Source organism: Phalangium opilio, unplaced genomic scaffold (genome assembly GCF_054372755.1).
Source record: "Phalangium opilio isolate 3A_F unplaced genomic scaffold, DU_Popi_V2 ptg000206l_1, whole genome shotgun sequence".
Taxonomy (NCBI): Eukaryota; Metazoa; Arthropoda; class Arachnida; order Opiliones; family Phalangiidae; genus Phalangium; species Phalangium opilio.
Genome location: NW_028324216.1, coordinates 808,616 through 826,644, shown reverse-complemented (window position 1 = coordinate 826,644; position 18,029 = coordinate 808,616). Strand labels below are relative to the sequence as shown.

The 18,029-nt window shown below is 35.4% G+C and overlaps 4 protein-coding genes and 1 long non-coding RNA gene across 6 annotated transcripts in view; all 5 read right to left on the bottom strand.

The window, feature by feature from the left end:
- Positions 1 to 171: 171 nt before the first annotated feature.
- Positions 172 to 2,468, bottom strand: LOC149621410 (organic anion transporter 3-like). The gene is made up of 9 exons (XM_089853775.1): positions 2,315 to 2,468; positions 2,076 to 2,179; positions 1,765 to 1,919; positions 1,528 to 1,696; positions 1,317 to 1,464; positions 839 to 1,175; positions 669 to 785; positions 401 to 605; positions 172 to 337 (listed from the first exon to the last, which is right to left on the bottom strand). Exons 1-9 carry the CDS (start codon positions 2,426 to 2,428, stop codon positions 241 to 243), a joined length of 1,446 nt encoding a protein of 481 aa, XP_089709901.1. The 5' UTR covers positions 2,429 to 2,468; the 3' UTR covers positions 172 to 240.
- LOC149621409 (uncharacterized) lies at positions 2,463 to 3,177 on the bottom strand. The gene is made up of 4 exons (XR_016375102.1): positions 3,057 to 3,177; positions 2,828 to 2,995; positions 2,529 to 2,752; positions 2,463 to 2,481 (listed from the first exon to the last, which is right to left on the bottom strand). It is a non-coding gene; the product is annotated as an uncharacterized LOC149621409 (long non-coding RNA).
- A 3,489-nt stretch (positions 3,178 to 6,666) lies between these two features.
- Positions 6,667 to 13,551, bottom strand: LOC149621408 (organic cation transporter protein-like). Its single transcript, XM_089853774.1, has 10 exons — positions 13,504 to 13,551; positions 12,579 to 12,953; positions 11,728 to 11,986; positions 11,484 to 11,652; positions 10,335 to 10,482; positions 10,126 to 10,223; positions 9,498 to 9,712; positions 9,249 to 9,430; positions 8,857 to 8,996; positions 6,667 to 8,235 (listed from the first exon to the last, which is right to left on the bottom strand). The coding sequence occupies exons 2-10, from the start codon at positions 12,951 to 12,953 to the stop codon at positions 8,163 to 8,165; spliced, it is 1,659 nt and encodes a 552-aa protein (XP_089709900.1). The 5' UTR covers positions 13,504 to 13,551; the 3' UTR covers positions 6,667 to 8,162.
- Positions 13,552 to 13,705: 154 nt separating this feature from the next.
- LOC149621407 (longistatin-like) lies at positions 13,706 to 15,336 on the bottom strand. The gene is made up of 4 exons (XM_089853776.1): positions 14,767 to 15,336; positions 14,364 to 14,450; positions 14,182 to 14,282; positions 13,706 to 14,119 (listed from the first exon to the last, which is right to left on the bottom strand). The coding sequence occupies exons 1-4, from the start codon at positions 14,973 to 14,975 to the stop codon at positions 14,007 to 14,009; spliced, it is 510 nt and encodes a 169-aa protein (XP_089709902.1). The 5' UTR covers positions 14,976 to 15,336; the 3' UTR covers positions 13,706 to 14,006.
- A 694-nt stretch (positions 15,337 to 16,030) lies between these two features.
- Myo10A (unconventional myosin 10A) overlaps positions 16,031 to 18,029 on the bottom strand; it is a 35,602-nt gene continuing 33,603 nt past the window's right edge. For both annotated transcript variants that reach the window (XM_089853772.1, XM_089853773.1), the window contains exons 26-30: positions 17,665 to 17,962; positions 17,107 to 17,296; positions 16,948 to 17,031; positions 16,660 to 16,794; positions 16,031 to 16,572 (exon numbers count right to left, since the gene is read on the bottom strand). In XM_089853772.1, the coding sequence (XP_089709898.1) occupies positions 16,456 to 16,572; positions 16,660 to 16,794; positions 16,948 to 17,031; positions 17,107 to 17,296; positions 17,665 to 17,962 (824 nt within the window). In that variant the 3' untranslated portion in view covers positions 16,031 to 16,455. The remainder of the gene's footprint in view (positions 16,573 to 16,659; positions 16,795 to 16,947; positions 17,032 to 17,106; positions 17,297 to 17,664; positions 17,963 to 18,029) is intronic.

Here is an 18,029-nt window from a genome sequence, read left to right as displayed (position 1 = left end):
TTCGAATGTGTTAATTCAGAATTATAATTTTGGCCAATAATCTATTAGGATTTTGGGGCCACATGACTGACCAGTCCGACCTATGAGACTTCGGTCCGTTAGTGACGTAAAAATTCCGGGAAATTCAAAGTACGATTTTCATGATTTCATTAAAGATAAACACAGAATTAGGGTTTAAAATATTTATTAAATAATGTAACACTCATTAATATAAAGCTCTCTTATTAAATATAGTTATAATTAAAATCTAGTGACAGTTTCCTCTAAAATATTATCACCAAACGCAGTATAGAAAACTGAATTTTTGGTCGTGGTTTCTTTGTGTTCTTTTGACTTTCTGAAAAGTTAATTAACATGAATTTTAGACTTAAATTAAGGCCTAATAATTAACTTAACATACTTTCCAAACTCTTCCCCTTCTTTTAAAGTTTCGGGAAGGTATGAACCTTTAGTTTCGGGCAAAATTAACACCAAAAAAGCGTTTAAAATTGCTAAAAAACCGAAAACACCCATGGGAACCATAAAATCATTTCCTTCGCCTAATTCCTTCATGAAAGGCGATATCATAGAGCCCACACGCGCGAAAAAACTGCAGGACGTGAAGCCTAAATGAAGAGAACAACTTAAGCCTATTTTTAATTACGGTTAAGCCTAACTCAAGTCTTTACCTACGCTCCTAATTTTAGTTGGAAACAACTCAGATGTATAAACGTACATAATAGACATAGCAGACGATACAAAACACATTCCAATCGTAGCGAAAACTATTTTAGCCCATACTAAGCCTAAAAATTAAAACAGTTAGGCCTTGGTTAAACATTAAGGCGGGAAAACTTACTGGAACCATTTGAAGCTGGCGTAAAGGGTGTCACTACTATGCAAGAAACGCCAACTCCAAATAAGGAAATCATTAGGGACTTTCTTCTACCAATATAAGTTATGGCAAAATGAACCAAAATTCGACTAGGGAATAAAACGGCGCCAAATATGGCCATTGTCACAAAAGGATGGTGACCCCTTCCTAAACCATCATTGGCGTTCAGTGACAGTCCGTAATAAACGAATAGAACAACTGTCCATGTGAAAAATAGGACCAAACTCTTTTTACGCATGTTGGGCGTAATTAAGAGATGGTAGATGCTGTACTTGTCCTTTCTAGCACCACCGGAAGTGGCCTGTAATTGAACGAATAGATTAGTCCACTCCTAACTCTCAGAGTCTCAGTTTTCACCAAGATGTAAACAAACAGTCGTCTACTTAGTTTGAATGAAAGAAGTTAAGCCTAATGGAGTTTTTCTGAAAGCTTAGCAACTCACTTGTTTCATAATAACGGCCAAATTATTATTAGTTTCCTCAAACCCTTGTTTTTTAGGTTTGCCGTTAATTTTCATGGCTTCTTTTAAGACCTTTTCGGCTCTAGAACTTCCGGTGGACAGCAGCCATCTTGGAGATTCGGGTAGAAACCTGTAATCAACGCAAAGATGACAACATAATCATAATTATATACTTTGCACGCGACAAACTTACAATGATAGAACGAATAACAGCGCAACTGGTACGGAATACGCCAGTTGTAACTGACGCCAACTTCTCAACCAATAAGCCAATCCTGGTAAGATTAGGAACCCAAAACAGTAACCAAAACCGTCAACCATCGCTATAATTGAGCGCCATTTTGTGCCGGTGGATTCCATCACTATAATAAGAGCGTAGTATAAATTTACTTCTACTTTATGAACTTCTGTTTTTCACGAATGTACTTACGTAAGATATACAAGGCGTTTGTAAAGCCAGTTTTACCAAATCCAACGAAAAACTGAGCGCAACTAAACACCAAGAAATTTCCAGAATAAGTGCAAATGAATGTTGATACCAAAAATATGAAATTGGAGCATAATATCACTGGTTTTCTACCAAACCTTTAATTAAAATTAGTGGTATAAAAATTAGAATAGATTAATATAATCACAAGTTCATAAGGTAATGTTACTTAGCTCCCAGTAAGTTTCTACGTAGCATTACGAAGTGTCATACTTATCATGTAACAAATCTTATAAACTTATGGTTGTATTTACCAATCGGCTAGAAGTCCAAATAGTAAACAAGCAGTCATAAAACCAGCCATTAATATGGTTCGGCTTAGGGATATGTACCAGGACTTGTCGCAAACTAAACCAAACTACAAAATAAACAATAACTATTAAATACATACTCCAATTAAAACATAGTATCAATAAATTAAAATAATTAATTAAAATGTGTTAATTTATATTAATTAACCAATAAAAACTAATAATTTAAAATATAAACTTGCCTCTTCAGTTATAGTGGACACGAAAACAGAATGATCAAACTCCCACTCTGTACAATTACTCGGCGGTGGTGCAGTAATATTAACATTATCACTTATGAACATATCACTCTCCATCGCTTTCCCGCGTTTCTTGCACTGATGTCTTGGTTTAATTAACGCTAATTCCTCTTCATCAACATCCATTACCGTAGATGACAAATTAGCTACTAAATACCCGGACGTTTCACCAGCCCCTTCGACAATTCCGAATTCCACGGAAGTTGAGGCCTTTTTACACCAATAATCCACATCCGGTGCAATATAAACTGTCCCTAGGATATGTCCGGTCCCTATTAACTGGGACACGAGTGCGACAAACAGGATAAAAAATTGCCATTTGCCAAAATTTCCGATAACATCATTCAAATCCAGAGGTTTAAATGTATCTATAGTTTCAGACTAAAGAGAAATTTAGATTATGTTAAAAATAGCCTAAATAGTTTTGGGTAAACGCTTTTAAACGCAAATTCATACCTTCATCTTCAAGCTCTCAAAAAACTGACTGAAATGTGAAGCCTAAATCATGGTTATCTTTAATAAAAGGCAAACCGAAATTCGACTCGAATTGTTTTTGCGGGTTTTTGTTTTCCCCCTTGCACTGGACCTTAGAAGTAATGAATTCTTCTCAAGGATTACCTATAGCTGAAGAAGAACAGACTAAATATAAATATATCTTTATGATAATTTATTTATAATATAATACTTTAAGTAGACGTATTATTTTAAAAAATCCATTAAGGCTTGTATTTCAAGGCATAAATAACATAACAAATATAAATATGACACTTCCAGAGCTTGGCTGTAATACTAAAAGTCTTAAAAAGGCTACCCCATCATGCCATCGTTAGGGGCAACGCCAATAGAGCTGTCTCATTAGTCTTAGTGTGACGTCACCCATGATATTTGCATATTCAACCAAAAAGGTACCAAACATGGCGACCCACTGTTAAAACTAAGCCCGTGACGTTTTACCTAGACACTGACGTCACAACTGAGATAGTGTCGCATTAACACTTTCTCTAGCCCCCCTTTAACTGCGCATGCGCTTTAGGGCTGCAGAGTAATTAGTTATTAGAGCATCTTCAGGTAATTGGACACTGAATCGAACAGAATACTACAAACTTTTCAGGACTTCTGTTGCAGATAGCGTTTGGTTGAATTGCACACGTCACAAATGACTGGCAACACTAGTTAAGGCACGCTATATATATTTAGCAAACGATACTACGCCCCGCCCCCTTTTGAAACTTGGGGTGGGGTCTATTTTTAACGTTGAGAGGTGATACCTACCTACTTATTTTTGTTATATTACTTTTGTTGGAATTAGTTTTATTTGAAGACTGACTATAATATTCGCACGAGTGGATTTTAAATATATTACATTCAAAGGAGATATTAATTTCAAATATTTCAGAAAATACGTTTAACTTTTTTATTATCTGTTTTTGTTTAAGGTTATTTTTTAAAACATAAAAACCCAACGTGAAGAATACTACACTAAAATGCGTGTTTTAAATATGGTTGCTCGATCAAAGTCGATGTTATTAAATGAAGTATCTTTGTTTAATCATGCATCAAGTCCAAAACTCATCTAAACTTCTATTGAACTGAATACTATTTAGGATTGGTATCAAAGGCAAATAGAAGTAACGGGAAGTGCACTTGGCACTGTGTAGTAGTGTATTCTCAGTATGCTCTCTCTAGCTTCCTAATAGGCCTTTATAGAAAGTTCTAAAGGAATTATGGGTACTTGTCCCCTCTTGTAGTTCAAACTGAGTCAGTTCAGTTCAGCCAGTTTTGTGTTATAAAAAACACGAACTGGAGGCAAGATTTGGAGAGATAAAGCAGACTGATAAAATGGTGGGCTTTTTTTAACGCGTTTGTTCTTCGTTTGTGTTTCTCTACTTTGTGCCAGCAAATCTTATTCATATTATGCCGAACTATTCTAATGTTGATATTTGATACTCGTATGAATTTATAATGATTAGATCTAACGTAAAGTATATTTATTTAAGAATTTTGATCTAAGCCTTGGTTGTTGAGTTTAGTGACGTCACTTCCGAGAGGATTTTGGTGACGTATGGCTGTTATAATGCGCAGGCGCGGCGGGACAAATCAACAAGGTGCGCAAGCCGTAAAAACTTTCTATAAAGGCCTATTTGTCTGTAGACCAATTTGACCAATCAGTGATTGCAGTATTATCCCGTAGTAGAATGCATGTAATTTTATTTGATAACACACTCCATTATTTCTAATTGCCTTTGATGATACCTGAATTCTTCGTATTGTTTATACAAACTTTGCCTCGGGTAAATTCAAGGGCAACTCAAGTTCATTATTGAAGCTCTACTAGAAATTCTACTGTTGGAAAGGACACTTAACTGATTTCCCTGTATCTCTTATAGAACCATATTGTTAACGCTTTCTTTACCTAATTTGCTTAATTACTGCTTAATTACTCAATCCCTAATTATTGTAACCCCAAGTAATTAGTACCGTTAGAAAGGACAGAAGTTGGGCTATGACATACTCAAAGGACATCCCTGTATCTCTTATAGAACCAGAGTTAATATACTTCAAAGTCAAGCTGTCATATGGATTGGGGCTGGGAGAATTAACCCTATCTTTATCTAATTTGCTTAATTACTTCAGCCCTAATTGTTATAACCCCAAGTAATTAGTACCGTTACAAAGGACAGAAGTTTGGCTATGACATACTCAAAGGACTTCCCTGTATCTATCATAGAACCAGAGTTATAAGACTTCAAAGTCAAGCTGTCATAACTATTGGGGCTAGGAGAATTAACGCTATCATTACCTAATTTGCTTAATTACTCAGGCCCTAAGTGTTATAACCCCAAGTAATTAGTACCGTTAGAAAGAACAAAAGTTGGGCTATAACATACTCAAAGGACATCCCTGTATCTCTTATAGAACCAGAGTTAAAGCACTTCGAAGTTGAAGTTTCAATAAAAAAATTCTTTAAAAGGAGAGATCGAAACTTCCACAATAATTTACTAAAAAACTATACGTACCAAACCAGCGAAAAATCCAGAACAGAAACAATAAACTCAACATCAAATCCTATAGTCTACAAAAATAAAATAAGAATATTTTCACGAGCAATTAATAATCAAAAATAGAACGCATAAAAATTGGAACCCAATCAACAAACCATGACAATGAAAACAGAAGCTACTATTCCAACACTTTACTAAAATATAAACAAAAGATATTTTTAAACTGATATCGCACCAACGTCGTAAATTTAGTTCAAAAAATTACTCTGAACTTGAGGAAAATAATAATGATCTCACCCCCTACCTGAGGCCAGTAACTTTTTTTAGCTCCAAAGACCCAAAAGAGTTAAAGAAATACTGGTTTCTCGTAAGTCAAAACTTACGTAACAACGTTAATCTTACACCACTGAGTAATTTTATTGGAGTCGTAGTTAAATATGCCTTAGAATTACCTTAAATATTGCTTGGTATCCTGATATATTACTCCATGGTTACAGAAAAAGCGGCAACTTGAAAACCGCGTTAATATAATTTATAAAAAAAAATGCTATTTTGTACAGAAAAAAAAAACATTAAGTTATTCTATGGAGGGTTGATGACTCTAGAGCGGTTTCAAGTTGAAGTTTAGGCAGTTAAAAAAACATCCATGGGTTGCCATGGGGAAGATGTGGTTCCTTTAATTGATTATTATATAATTAGAATATTCATAAAAATGGGGATCTAATTATGATATTGTATTAATGTCTGTCAATATAAAACCGTTTTGTTGAAGAGGGAATTATATTTGCTTTACCAAATTAGTTGGCATAAATTATGATTACAGGACTTCAGCTTAGGGGGGATACATTAATTTACTTCCCCCATGCCCTAATTGGTGAGCCCACCTTTAAACAGAGTGATTATACTTAGAAAATAATTAATTTCTTGAAAAGGACCTTGATATACCATGTCCTAATTTATTCCGTCCCCTCAAACACGTCTACCTTAATTAATAAAGTGATCATTATAAAAATAATTTGACCTTGATATACCTACCATCCTGTCCCAAACTTTAAACAGTGACCTTGATATATCAGATAAACTTAATTCAAACCCCATTTTAGATTCACAAACGCACACCTACCTTTAAACAGTTTGTTTTCTAAAAATTAATTTAAAATTCGTGACCTTGATATACTTCAATCCTTACCTTTGTTGCGCAATCCATAAAAGCCCACGTGTCTTCAATTACGCCGCTGAAGTCCCCCTTTTAATTAAAATCATTAATCAGACGCATTAAAAACAACTCAATGATTAATTGACTGTAAATTAAAAATATATATTTGAATTAATACTGTAAAAAATTTTTTTTTAAAAAATCGGTACAGAAATTTAATAAAAAAATGGATGGCAAAAACATTAATTTTTTTTTAAAAACGTAATACAATTTAACATGAAACAATTAAACAATCCAAGGTACAACTATTAAAATTAACCTTCGTAACAAAATTATGTTAATATAGTTTGAATTAATTAAGAATTAATACTTAACCTTGTTGAAAAGTTTAAAAAGAAGAAAGAAACATAATAATAAACCTTTCAATCTTATTTAATTATCTTACGATTAATCTCACTTAAAATCACGGCGTTAATCGTGTTTAAGGCACAATTATCATCACTAATTTGCTCTAGCTAGAAAAAAATATGAAATAACAACCCGTTGTCTCATTTGCATTTCAAATTTTTTATAAACATTTTTTATAAATTTTATTCTAAATTCTATATTTTTATTATATAGGCCTATATTCTATCATAGGTTTATGTGTTCCATCCATAAGTATGACACTGGTAATGGTTACTGAGATCTAGTCGGAAATAAAAATAAGGTAGGGGGAGGGGGCAATATAGTCTGCTAGTTGACGGTATGTGAACACAAAGACACTAGATATGACTTCAAAGTTAGCTAGTCCATCAAATTTGGTCCTTATTGTTGTGAACTTACGTCTTTGTGGTCCAGAAATATTTTACCCCGACTTTTGAAAAGGTAGACCTATTAAGTAGTGTCATACTTACAGAATAAGTATTATATAAACTTATGTTCTTATATTAACTGTTTTAATCTTATAAGGGGTACAAAATCTCGTTGTTCTTAATGTATTTTCGATCCCTTTTAAGCCTGCAACAATTATTTCAACACGAAAAATATTAACTATTTCTCAATCTTAAAAGGGATTCAAAACCTCTTTGTTCTATGTGCATTTCCAACCCCTTTTAAGCCTGCAACTTTACTAAACTATTTATATATTTCAGACGTAAAGTATTAACCGAGTTTCAGTCTTAAAAGGGGTTCAAAACCTCGTTGTTCTCAGTGCATTTCTAACCCTTTCTAAGTCTACAACTCTATTTATAAACTATTTAATAATTTTAATTAAAACTTTGTGTAACCCGTTTCCGTTTTGGTAGCAAATTCTAAAATAATAGTTAATTTTTTTTTTAAGTACTAACTTTGCAATCTTAAAAATGACACAAAAATGTGTTAGAAAAACAGTCAATTCTTACCACCTTTCAAGCCTACAAATTGTGCATTGTTTGTTTATTTATTTATTTCTTATAAAAGTGTTAAATTGAAAGTTTATAAAAAAACACGTCTTATATAAAAATGTGTATAAGTCCCCATAACCAATTAACGATAAACAAATTAATAATTATTACAAATAACAGAACGCAGCTTGCGTGATAATTGTATTAAAACTAATTAATTTCATCTAATACTGGATATGATTAAGATTACTTAATCGGCATTAATTTAATTAATCCTTTAAATTAGTCATATTGATCGATTCAGAATCGCGGTTTGCGATGTTTTCCGACGAAATATTTTTCCTAATTAAAATAATTAAAATTTTGATGAAAACATATTAATTAAAATTAATTTATTTAACCTGGTTGTAGCTAAGGGTCAAATTTGATTAAAATGAAACATCATTTTATATAATGAATAATTAAAACCAGGGATAGATTTAATTTTAGAAGTAGGAATGGAGAACGGTTAGTATTTACTTCAGTCCAACTCATAGACCACCCAGTATAGAGCCCCTCCCTCCAACACGTAACGAAAAGTTAAAATTATCTTATTGGCTGCTCACTTAAACTACGTTTTGATGTCGTTGCTGATGGGGACGGCGAAAAATATGTAATTCCTTTTTACCTCTGTCGCTATGACCCGCCTCTTCTTTCATACCCCTCCGTTCCGTGGAAGGGGGTCCGGGACTTTGACGCACGTGCCCAGATTACTCTGTTCTCCATTCCTACTTCTAAAATTAAATCTATCCCTGATAGAAGTATAATGAATAATCAAAACCAATAGCCCAGTATAAGACGTTAGGTTTCATGATATCTTACAAGACCCCGACCGCCGAAGTCACGACAAAAATCTGACCCTTTTCTACTACCAGAAGTCCATAATGTGATGGACTCCTACTACAATAGTATATAAAACCCTACGTTTCAAACTGCTCCGCATCTTCAATGGTATCAGGAAGTTTACGATTATTAGTTTCAGGCAATAACAGTATTAAAAGACCACTGGTAATTGAAAGACCACCGTACAGCCAAAATGGAACGCTGGGACTTGTATAATGTCCCTAAGAAATATATACACAAGTGTCCCTCAATACACAGGATGTTCCCAACCAAAAAGGACTCAAGGGTTTAATTATAGAGCCGAAGTACATGAAGTGAGTGGGATGAGTGGATGGTTCTATGGGAAATCATCAATTTTAAGAATCGAAAATGTATAACTCTATACTTCTATCTATGAGTAGCCGATTTTGAATGCATGTACTTCGGCTCTATAATTAAACCCAAGGTTCCATTTGGGAACAGCAATAACATACCAATTCTCTAGTAAAAGGCGCAATAATGGACCCTATTTTGGACCACAAAGAACTTGAACCCATGGCAACTGTGCGTACAACCGTAGGATAAACCTCGGCAGAGTAAACATAGATAACGGCGTATGAAGCCGTAATACAAAACTTCCCAATCATAGCCAAAGTCGTTCTTAACCATGCCAAATCTTAATTATTAATTTTTTTTAGTTTTAATTTAATTTTAATCCTATTCGATTAATTTTAATATAATACCATTCGGTACTGGGATGGTAGCGATACAGGCTAAACCACCAATAACCATAAAGGCCATTTGGGGATATCTTCGACCCAAATATCTCAAGATAAATATTGATATTATGTAAGCTGGGAATTCAACTGCACCCGATATGGCGAAGTTTATGAAAGGGTCACCTTCCAATTCGTTTGTGTTTAGAGATAGACCGTAAAAAATGAAGGCATTCACAAACCTTCAGTCATAAAAAATACATCGTTTACAATGCGATATAAATGCTTTTATCCAGGAATAAATACAGCTACTAGGAATCATTGTGTACTGACATTTTTCTTAACGTACCTAGGCAGCTTTATTGAGGGAGGAGCTAGCAAGACTAATCATTACGTATAACGAAATTTACCCAAGCGAATAATATAACCTATCTCGCTGTGCATCTTGCCTGACACTGCGTTTCTATAAACCAATGAAATCACATTTAGAAAGACGCCATAAGAATTATTAATAGGCGTCACGTGACGTGTGTAGTAAGTTCTCAAGGCCGGTGTATACCCACAAAACCCGATTTCATAGAAATTAACGGGATACAATAATTCCTAGTTGCTGTATGTATCCCTGATCTCACGATTTAATAATTAGTTAACTAACCAATTAAAATATATCACAAGTGTTTTACGTCTTAAATTAGACGATTTCATGAGATCTAATATCGTAGCTTTTTTATTTTCGGTCATTGCTTCGTGATCCTTAATTGTATTTAATTAAATTATGTTAATTGGGTTCGTATTATGAAGTTAATCGTATACACCCACGTTCAATATTCATGGGTGTATAAGAGTTAATTCATTATTTACAACCTTCTTCATGGTTTCGAATAGAAAACCCAAGGATTCATCCAAATCGTCGGTATTAACTTTATTTCGTTTAGCCGCTTTTGTTATTATGGCTTTTGCTTCGTCGTATTTCCCGTTAAGAACTAACCAGCGAGGGGATTCTGGCATTAACCTTATAATACCATACTTAATTATTAATTAAATACGGGAATTAAAATTAAACAAGTTTGTACGCCCATTGATACCCTTAAAACGGAAGTTAATTACTTCTAATCCTCAGAAGTATAAGACTCGCAACATATTCAAAACCTTCTGTTTGTATATTAGTCCAGTTCATCCCGCCACCTACGGCATTTGGTTTGAACGCCCCTCCCCTCCCCATTTCGACAGGCAAAACATTTGAACACGCTTATTTCGACCGGAAAAACGTTCGGACACGTCCATTTCGACCGTCAAAACATTCGAACACGCCCATTTCGACCGGAAAAACCTTCGAACACGCCCATTTCGACCGGAAAAACCTTCGAACACGCCCATTTCGACCGGAAAAACCTTCGAACACGCCCATTTCGACCGGAAAAACCTTCGAACACGCCCATTTCGACCGGAAAAACCTTCGAACACGCCCATTTCGACCGGAAAAACCTTCGAACACGCCCATTTCGACCGGAAAAACCTTCGAACACGCCCATTTCGACCGGAAAAACCTTCGAACACGCCCATTTCGACCGGAAAAACCTTCGAACACGCCCATTTCGACCGGAAAAACCTTCGAACACGCCCATTTCGACCGGAAAAACCTTCGAACACGCCCATTTCGACCGGAAAAACCTTCGAACACGCCCATTTCGACCGGAAAAACCTTCGAACACGCCCATTTCGACCGGAAAAACCTTCGAACACGCCCATTTCGACCGGAAAAACCTTCGAACACGCCCATTTCGACCGGAAAAACCTTCGAACACGCCCATTTCGACCGGAAAAACCTTCGAACACGCCCATTTCGACCGGAAAAACCTTCGCACACGCCCATTTCGACCGGAAAAACATTCGAACACGCCCACTTCTCCCGGTAAACCCATTCGAACACGCCCACTTTTCCCCCTCAACCTTTGAACACGCCCATTTCAAAAGGTACCAATGGAGCCCAAAAATGTAACTCTTTGAAATTACCAATAAAGGGAAACTAAAGATACAACAGGAACAGTGATGGCTAGTTGAATATACATCCATTCTCTCAACCAATACGCAATAGCGGGTAAAATTACGTAACCCGTTGCCCAGCCTAACTCCAAGGCTATACCCAAAATAGGACGTAGGGATGGCCCAACCACCTCCATTACTAAAAACAATACAGGGTTATCATCCCAGGGACTAAATAAGAATTAATTAAGAAAGATAGAAGTCTTATAATTACAAAGAACAAAATCGTTCAGAAACAACCCAGTTGTTCCCAAAGCTAGAACGAAACGGCAAATGGCAAAAACTAAGAATGAAGGGGAAAAGGCGCAAATAACGCCAGCGACCAATAAAAATATGGCGGCGATCAAGATCATCGGTCTACGACCGTATCGGTCGGATAAATGGGTTAGACAAACGGCCGCTACCAAATTGCCGATCATATAAGAACTTTGGGCCATAGAAACTTTCCAAGAGTCATCGCAAACAAGATCCCACTGCAAACCAGTTAATCCTCCTTATACAATTTTCATCATCCCTCCACCTAGGACTCAAGGAGGACAGACGTCACGGGGTGAGTGAGGGAGACTTCGACTGCCCGTGCTGCTTAGAGCAAAGAGGAGAGCGAGCGAGAGAGAGGAAAACAGGAGATAGAAACGCGCTTTATAAAATCCACTGAAAAATAGGACCGGGGGGGGGGTACGTTTAGTTTCAGGACGCATGGGGGGATGGACCTCAGCGTCTCTGTCATCCCCTACGTCAACTTACGCGCTAGAGAGAAAGATGCGCGCTTAGGGGCCGCGGCGTACAGTAGATTTACCCCCCCCCCCCCGTTTTCACCACGCATGAATGCCGGCTGCCTCTACTGATTCTCTCTCCTCTTTGCTTAGAGCTCAGTGTTAAAGCTCTAAAAAATGCTTTAAGCCTTAACCAAAAAATAAAACGAGCAGACGATGACGATGTGCGCGGAATTAGTTGCGCGGCAAAGAGGTGGGAAGTTGGGAACCACGGCGCGTTTTTATGGGAAACCGGTCAGTCGAATTGTCCCTCCCGCACCTCTATCCTCTCCTAGCCTTGAGAATCACTTACCTCCTCAGTTATTGTGGACCGATACACCGAGTTGTCATACTCCCAACTGGTACAGGTTTCCGTTGAATTCGTTCCAACTATGGTGGTAAAATCATCTGATAACATATATTTCTCGCACTGGCTGAATTCCATCTTGCCGTTGACGTTGACAAGAGGCGCACTCAAATTTCTCCATTCAGTAACACTTAAACGCGATAAATTTACCGGTTTTTCACACCAAAAGTCTATTTTGGGGGCTATAAACGGTACCACCATATGTTGCCACGCTACTAGTAAAGCCACGAAAAAAACTACCGCGAATATACGACCCTGAAAGGCACCGTAAGGTCCGAATATGTCCGTTACGTCACGTGGTTTTAATTTTGTATCAGCCATCTGTAATAATGGAATTATTTCGGAGAACTTAACTAACATACACTCTCGTTATAATTATACGAGAACAATAAATTAGTTATCTATTTTATCGTTGCTTTATTGTAGCCTACGTGTTATCATTTCGAAATAAAAAGAACTAATAAAAATGCGAGGGGCTACAATAAATGTCTAATTTCAAAAAACATATTAAATTAAATTATTATTCATTCTTACCAGCTTAAATTTATGTTTAAACATTCCTAATTCTTCAATTTAATAATTTAAAATGATAAAATATAATAACACGCGTTATATAATGCATAAAAGTACAGTAGGTGTAAAGTAGGGGTAGAGATCACGTTTTAGATACAGCTGTGGAACCCCTCGAAATCAAAACAAATAAAAATACACATGTTTTGACCAAGGCTTAGCAATGAAACTTCAAATACTACACATTTAATCTGTTTAAATACTTAATTATGGGTTATTGTCATGTATTGTATCTAAGGGGGTTTATTTCTCGTAAAATATCTTTGTTTAAATTAATTTAATTTAAATTAAATTAACTTACTTTAATTTTCTTCTCTTGGGCCGTCCCCACTTCCACCACGACGATCGACGAAACTCATTCACTTAACCTAATTCCCGCTTCGGCTGGGTAATAAACTAGTGACATCTAGTGGCACTAAATTTAATTATTTAATTTAAAAATTTACTAAATTTTTCATAAAATTAAATGCTTAATATGTTATAATTAAATTAAAATTATTTATTTAAATGTAAATTTTGCATATTATTACTAAATGTTTTTATGACAGCAGATGGCAGGATAAGATTATCAAAAACTGGCGTTTAATACAAATATTTGAATAAATAGTACTGTAATTAACTTTAATTGAAACTGTAAACAAGTAAACATGAATATGACAGAATAATAATATTAAGAAGAACCGGCGCAGTTTGAATTTTCTCTAAAACGTTTTGTTTATAGTCTTTTAGCAGCTTAGAAAGCTAAAATCATCAATAAATTAACCCGGTTTTTCAATGAATTCGCCCTAGAATGACCTTCTCAACTTATGGTTTGGGTTCTGGGTCTCCTGTTTGTGGTTTTAAGGTGGTCTTCATTTCGGGATATGACAAAAATCCGTCGTTGTCACCGTCCAATTCCAAAACGGCATCCACGTTACCTAACCAATTAAATAAAACATTAAAATTAAACAACTTCATTAATAATTTAAACTTTAATTACCAGTAAGTTCCTCGACTGTCAGATTGGTCCCCGTTGCATGCTGAACAACCGCCAGTATCTCTAAACCATCCAATTTGGCATTATCATCGAAATCGTGCATTCTAGAATGATAAAATAAACAAAATCAATACGTTAACAATAGTCTACAGCATAACCCTATCAAATAAAACCAAAGATTTTACCGGAACATATAGAACAGTGTTTCTTCTTGACTTAGCTCTCCTTTACCCGATAATTCTATAACTGTTTGCAGATCTTCTTTAACATGACTAACGTGACAAATAAAGTAATTAATAGTAAATTGAAATTAATTATTAAAAAACCAATAAACAATTCCATAAATAAACTGAGCGAAAATTGAAGTCCTACACTCGGTTTAGTCTACCTTTGACAACACCTCACCAGGCGTCGCTTTACCCTGAATCTATGACCTACCTCACTCACTTCAAAATTACAAGCTCCAGTTTCTAAGTTACGATTGACAAACTTATGGATGGCCAACATATCTTATAAACTTATGCTATAAGGAATATCTCTTGGAAAAACTCCAAAAAGATTAAAAAATTGGAACTTAATTGAACTCACTCTATATCTCGAATAAAATCTTGTACGCCCCATTTTCGTTCTAATTGGCTCTTCAATGCAACTGAGTTTGGGTCCGTGGGAGCAGCAGGTGCTGGACCTTTATGTTCATGTCCGGCGTGTCCATTTGTCTCCGAAATCAATATACAAATGGTTAATAATACTAGTAATACAAGGGACGCCGAGCCTCGAGAAGCCACGTTATTATCCATAACGTCGTTCTAGTCTATCACACGTCTCATATAATAAAACTATAGCTCCTATCGCCTGTAACGAGCAACAGGTGTTTTCCTGACGTGGTTGCTTGCTGTAGTAAAATATAAAACCGTATCTGGATTACCTGTACATGTCATCAGGAATGCATATAGCTAATTGGAATAATTGTGTACACCCATGTACAGTATCTCCCATGTCAATTTCTATATGCGGGTTTTATGGGTATACCGGGCTTGAGAACTTACTACACGTCACTGACGCCTATTAATAACTCTGATGGCGTCTTTCTAACTGCCATTTTCAAATGTTGCAGTTGGTAGTAGCAACGCGAGTTCCTAGGCTTGCGCGCTATGCGCAAGGTGCAACCGGCAGCGAGATAGGTTATATTATTAGCTTGGATAAAATTCGTCATACATTATGATTAGACTAGCTAACTCCTCCCACAAAAGCTGCCCAGATACGTTGAGTGAAAAATGGCACGTACACAATTATTCCAATTAGCTATATGTATTCCTGGTAATATAATTTAATATTGAACATTTTTATGAAGAAAAATTGTTTATCACTGAGAGGAACCAGGACTAAGCCTATATAAGTGTTAATTTATTTTTTATGAATTTAGTAAGGAAATGGTTAATATCGTTTTAATTCCTACCTTTGGCTCTATTGGCTTCAAATTATTGGATATATTATTTAGATTGGTAATTAAAACAGTTCAGTGACATGTAATGGTTGCTGTCAGGAAGTTGTAGAGATGATACTGAGAATATGAACTTGAATATGAATGGGAAATGATTTTTTCTTTTGCTATGAAATTCGCGCATGCCCATTGGAGTCCCGCCCATACACAACACGTTGTACATCCATTAATTATAAAGAAGACACTAAGAATACTTACCTCCCATGAGTAGAGATGAAACGTCACGTCGTGGACGGTTAGTTACTTACCACAATTCAATATGGCGACGCTTGGACCACATGACGTGAAAATTATATGAAACAATCACTTACCTTTGAAGCAACGTTAATTAATTAAATGAATACCAGTTAATTAAATCGTTTATAAGTTTAATATTAAACAAAATTTACGCTTAGAAAAAAATAATGTACAAAATGTACAATATAACGAACATATTTGTGGGGGGTAAAAAAACAGTCAAAGAAAAACACAGAAATATTTCTATATTTGCCTCATCATTATCAAACCGATGTAATTTAGTTTCAATTAAGTATTTCAATTTAATTTTTTTTGTTTAAAAATATCTAAATTAATTACCAGAATATGTAAATATTCTTATTGTTGTTGAAAATTAAATTTTAAAACCATTAAAAATTATTTGGGATTTTCATTTCTTTTTGAGACAGAATTTGGGCGTGGAATAAATACGTATTTTAGTTTTCATCAAAAACATAACCAACGGAGGAATTTTTCGATAAAAATGTTAAATTTTCATTTCTTTTTTGTAAAAAACAATTTTACTTATCAATATGGCGAGATAAAGTGACGTCACGCGGGGCGTCACCACGTGATCTGTTACGTTGTTTTTGTTCCGTATTAATGTATTGTCGGATTAAACGTGAAACTTCGTGGGCCTAAAAATAGAGTGGTGTTTTCGCGAATGAAGTTAGTAATTAATTAAGACCGGTTTTAGTCGATTATTTTTAGGTTAATTAGCTTACCTGATCAGTTTGTATTCGAGTTATCTTTTGAACCATAAGATTGCCGCATTTCATGTCCAAGAATAAAGTACCATCTTCAGCTCTGACCTTTCTTGTGGAAATAACTTCCGCGAAGGGGTATTTCCAAACAGTTTCCTGTAATATGAATTAAACGTATCGAAAACATTAAGTAAAGGGCAGTTTGGCTTCTATAACCATATAACGCGTAAGTTTGTGTCTACCATAGGGGTTTATAGTCCCTTACTTATGTATAGTATCGTATAGCCTTATGTATAAATAAAAACTTACATGCGTGACAACGTCTAAGAAATGAACGCCATCTTTATTCAGAGCTAGTATGTGTTCAGGATGTTGAGTATCTCCACGAATCCACTGCAAAGAAACAATATATTGACGATGAGGGCATTGGACCTTTGTTTTGTAAGGAGGGGTTTTAGAAAATCTTACCTTAACGGCGAAGAAACAAGAGCCAAATAGCGGCCATTTATGTAAAATGTCCAAACACTGAGCTTTGGCCTCTGTTGTATTAAGGGCGGTCATATCCAACCAGTTTCTTTGGACCATTTCAACCCATTGAGCAGGACGCACGTCTTTGCAAGATAGTACTGGTTTCGGTAGTAAGTACTTCACTTCGTCCCTAATAGAAACACGGTGACAAAATGGTAAATTTGGAATTTGTTCTGAAAGCAGGCTTAGCACAAATCGTTTTACATCATGAATATTAGCTTCTATTTACTTACAATAAAACGTTAAACTAATTATTCAACTATAATTGACATAAACTAAACCAGTATTTCAAAATTATTTCGCCTACCCTAAGAATTTGACATTCGTACTAAAATTATGCTTAACAAAGTGACGCTTAAATCGATTAACATCACGTTTATAAACTAATATATACTTAAAATAAAGTAACTAACTAATTAATTAACCATCAATTAACAAAAATATATGCATATTTTTCAACTTCTACGCAATTTGAAAGAGAAATATGGTAAAACTTACTTCGTGGGCACATGTTCCATATCAGCTGCTCTATGCAGTAAGGCAGCCACTCTGGCTATATCAGGCACTGTACTTTCGGGCAATTTTGATTCGGCTGGCATAATGAGTAGTAAGCCTTCTAAGTAATCTGGGGCAACTTGATTAAAGATGACCTCTATGTAACTGGGGTTATCTAAACGTAATGGATGCCACCAAACCGATCGGCAGAAAATCAAGTAGAACATTTGACCATTCTTCAAAAGCTCCGTTGTAACGTCCAAAATATATTCTTCTTTGTTCAATGGCATTGTATATGGATCTGCAAACATTTTCACGAAAAGAAACCCATAAATGTTTTCCCATAGAAATAACATGGAAACGAGTAG

Excerpts from the sequence above, each read along its gene's own strand:
- LOC149621408 (XM_089853774.1), bottom strand. The coding sequence starts at position 12,953 with ATGGCTGATACAAAATTAAAACCACGTGACGTAACGGACATATTCGGA. Across the intron at positions 11,987-12,578 it reads GGTCCACAATAACTGAGGAG|TGGGATCTTGTTTGCGATGA; the intron begins GTAAGTGATTCT and ends ACTGGTTTGCAG. Across the intron at positions 10,224-10,334 it reads TATTCGAAACCATGAAGAAG|GATCACGAAGCAATGACCGA; the intron begins GTTGTAAATAAT and ends AATACAATTAAG.
- LOC149621407 (XM_089853776.1), bottom strand. The coding sequence starts at position 14,975 with ATGGATAATAACGTGGCTTCTCGAGGCTCGGCGTCCCTTGTATTACTA. Across the intron at positions 14,283-14,363 it reads ACACTGTTCTATATGTTCCG|AATGCACGATTTCGATGATA; the intron begins GTAAAATCTTTG and ends TTATCATTCTAG. Across the intron at positions 14,120-14,181 it reads GACAGTCGAGGAACTTACTG|GTAACGTGGATGCCGTTTTG; the intron begins GTAATTAAAGTT and ends TTAATTGGTTAG.
- LOC149621410 (XM_089853775.1), bottom strand. The coding sequence starts at position 2,428 with ATGGAGAGTGATATGTTCATAAGTGATAATGTTAATATTACTGCACCA. Across the intron at positions 2,180-2,314 it reads TGTCCACTATAACTGAAGAG|TTTGGTTTAGTTTGCGACAA; the intron begins GCAAGTTTATAT and ends TTTATTTTGTAG. Across the intron at positions 606-668 it reads AACTAAAATTAGGAGCGTAG|GCTTCACGTCCTGCAGTTTT; the intron begins GTAAAGACTTGA and ends CTCTTCATTTAG.